At 38.1% G+C, this 9,733-nt stretch overlaps 1 protein-coding gene across 2 annotated transcripts; it reads left to right on the top strand.

The window, feature by feature from the left end:
• The first annotated feature begins 1,650 nt into the window (after positions 1–1,650).
• On the top strand, positions 1,651–5,218 carry LOC113348546. Of its 2 annotated transcripts, none has more exons than XM_026592364.1 (5): positions 1,651–2,143; positions 3,529–3,653; positions 3,868–3,959; positions 4,740–4,826; positions 4,912–5,218. In XM_026592364.1, exons 1-5 carry the CDS (start codon positions 1,782–1,784, stop codon positions 4,999–5,001), a joined length of 756 nt encoding a protein of 251 aa, XP_026448149.1. In that variant the 5' UTR covers positions 1,651–1,781; the 3' UTR covers positions 5,002–5,218. The 2 variants fall into 2 exon arrangements, with proteins under 2 accessions (XP_026448149.1, XP_026448148.1); XM_026592363.1 differs by having other exon boundaries at positions 4,908–5,218.
• The last annotated feature ends 4,515 nt before the right edge of the window (positions 5,219–9,733 follow it).

Here is a 9,733-nt window from a genome sequence, read left to right as displayed (position 1 = left end):
GCAACACTGATCTCAATCATGCTATATTCAGCTATATCCTTAGCAACAATTTTACCGTCTTCTAATTAAACTGTTAGAGGAATATAACTTTTGACTACTTGCACCCATGTTTGAAAATCACGGGCTTGCAAGAAGGAACACATAACTACTTTTTACCATAAGTAATTTGTGTCATTCCGAATGTTGGTGGTATGTTAATAGAGATTGCAATCCTATTCATAGATTTAGGTCGCCACAAACACAGACTTGTTAGGTCTAACGATGTTTGTCTGCTCTAATACCAATTGAAAATGAGAGGGTACCAAACACACCACTAACTTTTTCGTTCGACAAATTGTATGGACAAAACCTAATACAATCACAAGTAGGTGGTCAAAGCAAAGATCCATGAATAAGATCGTATATAGAGTTTTACTCTTTCTCTCCCACAATCAATATGTATATATTACCAAAGTTCTTTGTACCTCAAAAAACAAACATATTGGGTCACATCCAGATGAATCAGGTGATTTCAGTCATATATATATATATATATATATATATATATATATATATAAATGAGTCAGATCCATTGAAGAAAAAAATACATGGTGTAAGACTTGACTTACTTTTACTTGGGAAATCGGTTCATTGAAGCAAGACTCATGAATTCATCTATCAATTCTTATTAGAATTCCTCGAGTTGGCTTGATCGGAAGTTGCCAGTTTACAACCTCGATTGGTCACACACGGATAAATTTTTGGGTCGATAAATGACGCCCAGCTTTGGGCATCTAGCTCGCTAGCTGAACTTGTCATTTACCTAGCAATGCGAATGGTCCAGATCCTAGTTAGCAATTCGGGATTCGGCAAACGTACGAGTATTATACGGTTTTGTAAAATCCAGATTCGGTCCAAAATTCGGTCAACGGGACGTGATTCGTCATTAATTCGGAACGGCATACGTACGTGTATAATTCGATTTATAAATGTGAGTTCGGCTCTGAAAATTCGGTATCTATATATAACAAATAATTTGTATTTATAAGGTCATAGACCAATTTTTATGCATATGTGTGAGTTATTTAAGGAAAAAATAAACTCAATATGATGATATTAATAATATATACAACATTAGTTATCCAAAAGGACGTCGTATGGTGGTTTAGATGTTTCGTTAGTGAGTTTGAGATCTCTCTCACCTTCACCTTCAAATCTCTTCAGTCGTTTTTGTTTCATAAAAATTACAACACGTCTAATATTCGGTCGTGTATGTTCGGGAGGCAGTAAAGCCCAAAACGTGGAGTCTTTGTAAAATAAAAGCTAAAAAATTTATGGAGAATTAAGCGGACGTATCATTCGGGATACGTAAAATTCGTGAACGATTCGCGAATAATCCGGGAATGCCACATAATACGCGACTTGGGTTCGGAGTTGCAAACGTACGTGAATAAAACGGTAAAATTCGTGATACGGAAAAATTCACGAATGATTCGCGAATCATTCGCGAACTTACTAACTAGGGTCCAGATTCCCGGACTCTCCTGCGACCAACCAAATGTAACAACACCTTTGTTCAAAGAAATAAATAAAATGTAATAACACGAAAAAGGTGTAGCTTTCGAGATGCCCGGTGATTCAAGGCAGTATAAATAAAGGTTTTAACTCAATTTAGAAAACACGACCAAAGAAACTTAGATCAATTCAAAGTGCAACAGGTTATTAAATAGTTACTTATTTGATCTGCATCCAAAAGAAAGAAGAAAAAAAGTTGCTAATTATCAGAACAGAGACAGAGAGAAATGAGTTTCTTGGCAAGAAGAACAGCAAGTGTTGAAGGTGCTTACTTTTACCAAGAATCAAAGCTTGCTGTTAGTCGTCTTGTTGAAAAGAATAAGAAGAACAACCCTAATTTCGCTTCTCCTTTGAATTCTTCAATTTCAGTGGTTGAAAATGAAACCCAAGCTGATGTTCTTCCAGAGATTCTCAAACATTCTCTACCTTTAAAGATTTCTGAACCATTTTCAGAGTCTTCAACAACCTCTACTGCTTCGAAATGGAATCTTCCTCGTGATGTCTCCAAAGTTCATTCTCTCTCTACTGAAGCTATTAACCCTTTTGGATCATATATTGCTCTACCTCAAGTTACTCTTGGACCCAAAAGGTATGCCTTCGCCATATATTAAGCGTCAAATTTGATTTTCTCACATCAATTAGACGTTTTAGGCTTCTGGGTTATTTTCAATTCTGGAAATTAGTGATTGACTTAGATTTGCTTACAATGAACTTCACAGTAGTCTGATATGCCATAGTTCTAGAAAGCGAGGTTGGAATTCGTTTTAGTTCTCCGCGCTTCTGCGTCCGTCTGTATAACTGAAATTTAGTATAGCTTCAAGGCATTTCTTTCCTCAACTGCTTCATGAATTTTTTTTCTGAATAACACGCAGAGCCACATAAGATATTCAGTATTATGTGTATCGACATTCTGTGGTGGTGTTTTTTTAATGAACATGTTTCGATTGTGCGACTTTCACTCTAAATGCCCAATGCAAACCATCTTGATTAGTCTCTAATTTTATCTTGTGTTAGGAGATTTTACTCATCTTTGTTTTCTCATCATATTCTTTATTTCTATCTGTCAAAGTTTATTTTCTCTTGAATAACCAGCATTCAGCTCCCCAAAACAGAGCTAATTTTATTGTTATGTGTCGTGATTTCTCTGTTTAGTCTAATTGGTTTATCAGTCGCGCATTCATTTTGAAATCTAGATGACTGTAAACAAGTGAAAAGTATAGCATTATCTTGGTATCAACCATGTTTCTGGTTTTGCACTTGATTAGGTTTTTAATTTGTGGAGTTGTAGAGCCTGATGGAGGTTAATTCACTGGCATGAATTCAGTAGGCCTGCTCAGAGGTTAGATGGTTGGAGTGTAACTACACGTGTATTCTTGTGTGTTGTGAAGGTGGCTAATTTGGTGTATAGTTGCTTTTTCTTGTTTGGTGTTTAAGGGTTATTCTGAGGACGAGATACTATGTAAAAGCTATATTTCCATTGGTTGCGTCAGAAAACAGCAGGGAAATGTGGAATTTTGTTACTTCATAAATGAACTTTGCTACATACACAACGTTGTGTACACCGAGAGGGGATCCAACGGCAGAAAGGTCACCCTCTCTGCATTGGGATAGGGGTGGGCAGAAGTGGGCCCCACCCCTCCCTCACACGGTACATACACAACGTTGTGTATCTATCATTTTCGCTTAATAAATATAGGCTTAAAATTTTGGGGGATTCATGTGAATCTCTATGTTCTGAGTTATTATTTTACTGCAACCATGCCTGCGTTTAGCTGGCAATATTGCTAATAGATTCGAATTGATTGGAATATTTTTGGGCCTAGGCAAACTGTTATTTTATCAAAACTTCTATTTCTAGACTATTGCCAAGTCCTCAATTTGTCCTTCTAGGCGTTAGTCCCCCTTGTCCGACTAGCGACCAGTATTGTCCACTATTCAACAGGAATATGATCAAATGATAGCTCTTATATGCAGGTGGCTATTTCCAGAAGGGGAAAACTCGGTTTTTGCTTCTACAGCAAATGATCTGAGAACTGACAGATATAACATATATGGTGATGCTGAAAACTTGAAGGCCATATCAGCAGGGATTTCACAAAGTAGATTCTTTTAGAAATATTTATATTCATTGTGTATGGGTTGTTGTTTTTCCATCTTGCTACAGCAACGTAATAATATTCCATTTTCTTTCTACTTATATATGACCTGGGCATTCCACAGTTTTATTTACCGTAGGAGCCTATAGGTTTATTCATCCAATGGTATTACGCCTTGCCTTTATTTATTTCATATTGGAGGTATTTTTGTATGTAGTTGGAGCTTCATTTGCTATAGCTACCGTAGTTGTGTTTGGTGGTGCAGCTTTGGCATTTGGAATAACAGCCTCAAAGCTAGATATACATAATGTAAGTTCTCTTAACGAAGTGTGGTTTATCAACATTACACGCATATTCGTCTTGGCTTAATGATATTGCTACAGTTTTGAAGCCTTCGAAAGGTTGTTTTTAATATGGAAAAATCATAGAAACGAGCTAGAAATTACATTATTTGATTGTTGTTGGTAGCTCAAAAAATTAGCTTGACCCAACAGCCTATCTTGACTTGGAAGAGGAAACAAAAACTAGGAGTTCACTATGTTTCATTGCTGGTTATAGTTGCATTGGCTTGTGCACGCCTTACCAACGCGATCGCTGCCTGGTTAGCCCCTTTAGTTACACTGACTGAAAACAAAGGCCGAATGATTGTTTTGAGATAAATTATTAACAAAAAATTGGCATTTAGATTTTGCTTGTCATGCGATATTACTGTTCTTCCCTTGAATAGCTTTAGTAACTGTGCTTTTGTCCCCTTCAATGCAAGTGACTTGCTGACTTAAGCTTATTCCCTAATTGACTGCCTCTCAATAGCTCCATGTACTTCAGCTTCTTCTTTCGTTTGGGTTTTACTTCCCACCAGCTTGACCTCTCTGCAAATACCATTAAAATTTCTTAGAATTAGAGCAATTGTTGCCTTATATAATTTTGTCCCAGGTTGGAGGTGCACATATGTTTGAAAGTTGGAAACCTGTAAAATTACTTTTGAAAGGGAAGGTCCTCATAGGGTTAGAAACTAGTTTTATGCAGTTTCTTTGTGTATACTTTTCTTTTAAGTCCTCGGTTGACAAAGTTGTGTGTTTGGCTTGGCAGGGTGAAGATATCAAAACGAAAGGAAAAGACCTTCTCCAGCCAAAATTTGATGGTGTCAGAGATCAACTGGTTCCTGTGCGAATTTGGGTATCATGCTTTTCTCTTGATGCAGTTATATTAAATCCTTATTCTTTGTCATAAAATTAACTCCTTAAGTTGACAATCGAGGCAGAGAATAAGTCAAAGGGATGGCGTACTGGAATGGACAAGCAAGTTCAGGAAAATCGTCTGGTTAAAGAGCTTTCAAAAAACTTGGGTCTGAAGGAATCCAACTGAAATTTGCATCAGTTGGTTTAAAAACTTGTGTTGTTTTAAACTCCTATGTTAATATTAGCTCGTCAGTATTTCAATTTTGTTATCATTGTAGAATAGGTAGAATCTGTGCCATACCATCATCGTCAGTTTGAGTATCATGTATCTAATCACAACTCTCTCCCAGTTTGTCGTATGAATATGAATATGAGCTCTGCCTTCTCTCCTCTCTCTTCTCCCGGTTTCTCCCCCCTCTCCGTTTAACCTCCCGTTTTTTTCTTGTCTGCTTCCCTCAACGGTCGACTCAATGGCTAGTTTCCACCGGATGTTCTAACCAGAGTTTAACCAATGACAACCAAAACTCACCCTAATCAATGTCATTGCAACTGCACCAATCAAAATCACAGTATCCTCTCAAGGAAAGAAATCACTCGAGTAATCTCTGGAACTGCGAAGATGGATTCAACTTCTGAATTCAAAGACAATCCAAACTTCGCTGAAATCACACACCTCACAGGCAATACACTCATCACATACAACATATTCATCACCTCCATCACTGGTATCACTACTGTTACCCAAATCAGTACTAGTATTAGTTTTGTCCCTCAAATCACCATCTCTGGTATCCTAGAACCTGGATTTCTGCAGTGCTTCAATTTCTATAACCTTAAACCTAATTTCAAAGGTGTAAAGTTGAAATTGAAGATCAATGCCTATCCTGGAAACTTCTTACTAATTGGTTTTGACAGATTAAACCTACGAACTCACCTTACCATCATCCTCAGTTTACCTATAAAGGCAAAATCAAACCACTCTTGGATCTTCATCTCCCTTCCAGAATCTCTATGCAAGGCTGGTAACTCCATTGATGAACTCGAGCATGGCAATTGTAGACTCCCACTCAGATCTCATCAACCTACTCTAGTCATGACTCATCTGCTGGCCATTGCTGACTTCTTAGTCCTTTGTGCTAATCTCCCTACCTCTCTGATGTCTGTTTACTCTACTGGTATGTATTTGCACTACTCTCTCCTATCTTTTAGTTATTGTATGCCTAAACATATATCTTTCAGGAACTCTAAGTATGCTAACATTTGGGTCAATACTTATACGCTCTCAAATAAACAAAGCAAACACAGAAAACCCATGAAAACCTGCATAACAACCATTCCACAACCCCTCCCTGCTTTTCATCCTTTTAACCATGTAAACCTTACCTTTTATGCTATGTTTCAAATCATGGACAATAAAAAACTTAAACTCACAATTTCAAACTTAGATCACATTATAACAAACCATAAACATATCCGTTCATCTATACATTCACCCATTGTCTTCAATTCCAGTTCACATGATACCAATTTCAACACCACTAGTTTCAAAATCACTTGTCTGAAGTATATAAGAAGAACACCGCAAAAAACAAAAAAATGGGATACTTACATCACCAAAGTTCATGAGCTAGATGCCTCCTGGTCAAGCCCCTGGTGCAACTCCAGACCCTCCTGCATCATCTCCTGCCCCTCTCATTTCAGCAACAGTGTCTTCTGGTGCGGATCATCTCCTAGGGACGAAATAGCTCCCTCCATCATTTGGTTGGGGCAAGGGAAGTACCCTATCCTCTGCAATATCATGCGGATCTGTAATCTCCCCAGGACCAAATATAGCAGTATCATAAACATCTTCAGCCATTTGCCGCATCACAGGTGCCAGCATAAAGATGTTTGGGAAAACCACAGAATCATTTGGAAGGCAAAGGGAATCATTCTCATGGATTCCAGCCTTGTATGCCTCTGGAACTGGTGCATAGAAGAATCCTTGCCTAGCACCGCCACAGACTACCCGCTGATCTCCAACAAGAACCACCCCTTCATTGATAACAAATTGACCTCTGTCAGGATGTACAGCATACAGAACTCATCCATCCTGCACCCCCATGAGTTGAGGATGCGAAACATGCTGAGGCTCTTGTCTTCCAACACCACCAAAAGCGTCGGAACAACCCCGAGCTGCAACCTTCTCTTCATCGACACCATTAACACCACTTGTAACTTCATGAATGTCCGCCTCTGGAGATTCACTACTGCTACTTATTTCTACCACCTGCCAAAGTGGAGGAAATGGAAATTATTGGTAATCTGATTCTTAAATACACAAATCACTGCAGTCTACAGCTATGAAAACCAAACTCGACAGCTAGGCCTTGCTTATTTGACTATGAATGTCAAAAACCAGTACCTGTTTATCATGCATATCAATCTTGGGCTTCTTTACCCCTGGAACATCCCTGGTCAATCGATCTGCACTCCTAGATGGAAGCTTATTCAAATTCTGATAAGCATTTTGGCTTCTCTTCGACATCGAATCAATGGGCAAAGAAATACTTGGAATTATCAGGTCTGGAAATTTAAATTGCTCTCTCTCCAGAATGATATATGGATGGGAAGACCAACAGTTATCGCATCTCAACCATCAATTAAACATCATAGAGATTGGGTTATCAGGATCTTAAGGAGGCACATGCCTACTGGATGCATGTAATGTCCTATTGTACGCTACTCAAGTTTATTGGCTAATACGAGGAGACAACCAATACTTGGCAGTTACTACACAAGAAGGAACTTGAATCGGATTCTGCCTCCCCCTAACCCGGTTTTGGCACCACATTTCGACTCGCAAATGGATCCAACACAACGCAGCAGAGTCACTACTGTGGAAGGAAGATGGGGCCTAACAACAACTCATACAACAGAAAATGTTAACTACAATTTCATGAACAAGCCCACATACAATTCAAGGTATACGGTTAGCAACCGCACGTGCTTCAGGTATCACTTCAACCACACGTGCTTCAGGTACCACTTCAACCATAATATCAGTAATAAGACCAACTGCAATACGGATCATAAGGTACGCATTTGCACGTGCTACAGGTATGATCTCAATCTTGTCCTTAGCCAAAGTCAGTTCACTACTACCATCACTGTCTCTCAAGTTACTTTCCTAGAAGCTACAATGCAGTTCAAACTTGAGAGAATCTTAAAGTACATAAGACTACCCAAGCTCTTACCTCTAAACCACATAAATTGGTACTCATATATGACTTCCACTAGGGAGCAAAGCTTAAGTCACTATCAGCATATTGATAGACGCATTTATGTGTCTATTTTGTTCTCAATTATGTATATTGTTAGTGCTCGATTTTGTATTTATTTTGGTTTTTTTATGTCTTTGTAGGTGTTTTTGGAAAAATAAGATTTTGCGGCGAAATTGGCTCGAAAAGTGTTTTTTGCGTTCATGGGAGGACATTTGGTATTCGGACCCTCATTTTGGATAAGGGGTAACCTAATTACTAAGGGGCATCCCATTTCCAGGCAGCTGCTAATCGCACCCCTACTCTGGATAGGGGGCGACCATCTTCTTCATTTGAAAAAAACAAGAATTGGCGGGAAACAAAACCAGTTACGGGAGATTTTAGGGTTCAATCTCTGGGAAACTTCCGAAGAGATTCAATCAGAGAAATTCGTTGGTACGTACTTGAATGGAGTAAACAGGCATGGTACGTTTGTTCAAATCAAGAAACTTGGGTTGTTAACTCAGTGTTAGTCGAAACAGGGAGGCAAATATCATGGGTTTCTAATTTACGGAAACATGTAGAGTTTTACTCGGACTTTCTCATGGATTTCGATTGGTTTGGGCTGGATATTTCAAAACAGGGTCCGTATGTGTTTGAGGCTCGATAAAAAAAAATTTACACAACCTTTAGTCAAAACAGGGGAGGATTAATATTACGGGAATTTTTGGTTGTATTTGTGGAAGGTACGTAGTGAGATTTGAAGGATATGCACTCTGCAAGATTTACTGCTATCTTTAGAAGAAGTTTCAACAAAACAGAAGACATAGAGAAGCTTGGCAGGGAAAGAAATCCTGAGACTTGAGGTGGAGGGAAGATAAGAAGAGTCGAAGATTTCTTGAAGTGGAATCGATCTGTGGGCAATAAAAGGAGTTGGGATAGCTCATAGAAGACTTACGTTCACTTTGTGGAAGTTTAGAACAGAACAGAGCACAAAAACACCAAGTTGCAGAGATACAGGCGAGAGGAAGAAGAAGAACTCAGAACAGCAATAAGAGACAGTCGCATAATCCGTGGCCTTTTCTTTCAAATTCAATCAGTTTGTCACAATTTCTGTAACAATTATTCAGAGTTCGCGACATTTTTGTGTTAGGGTACTTTGTAACAGTGGTTCGTAACAATTATATCCTTTACAAACACGCTGTTTTATACCTTCTCTTCTTTTTAATCAACTTTTGAGCAACAAACATGTATTTTGAGCAAGTGATTAATATGAGAAGCTAAACCCCATTTCTGAGGCGATAGAGGAAGCTATTTTTCCAACAAAAAGTGGTATATTCTTATTTGTTTATTATCGTAATTATTTTTATGATTGTTTTTCCTTGAGTGAAAATTGTTTGAATGATTCTTGTTAAGCAATTGTTATTTCTTTTGATAGAGCATGCTTGGACCTAGGTTTTTGATGTTTTATGCTTCGGATTTACACTTGTTATTTTGAGAATCTACTTGTTGCAATAGTTTAGAATCAAATTGAACGAAAAAATTGCATGAATATAAATATTGGATTAAATCACTTTGAACTTGGAAAATAGTGGAATCTTAGCATCAGTGTTCTTTTAATATTGATATCAATTTTGATTGAGTTTGCTATAATTTTTAGTGAGTT

This window comes from Papaver somniferum, chromosome 2 (assembly GCF_003573695.1).
Source record: "Papaver somniferum cultivar HN1 chromosome 2, ASM357369v1, whole genome shotgun sequence".
In the NCBI taxonomy this organism is placed as follows: domain Eukaryota; kingdom Viridiplantae; phylum Streptophyta; class Magnoliopsida; order Ranunculales; family Papaveraceae; genus Papaver; species Papaver somniferum.
Note: the sequence above shows the minus strand (reverse complement) of the source record. Positions and strands in the feature narration are given on the sequence as shown.

Coding starts and splice junctions, on each gene's coding strand:
- LOC113348546 (XM_026592363.1), top strand. CDS start 1,782: ATGAGTTTCTTGGCAAGAAGAACAGCAAGTGTTGAAGGTGCTTACTTT. Junction 3,654..3,867: donor ATCAGCAGGGATTTCACAAA/GTAGATTCTTTT, acceptor TTTTGTATGTAG/TTGGAGCTTCATTTGCTATA. Junction 4,827..4,907: donor TGGTTCCTGTGCGAATTTGG/GTATCATGCTTT, acceptor TTGACAATCGAG/GCAGAGAATAAGTCAAAGGG.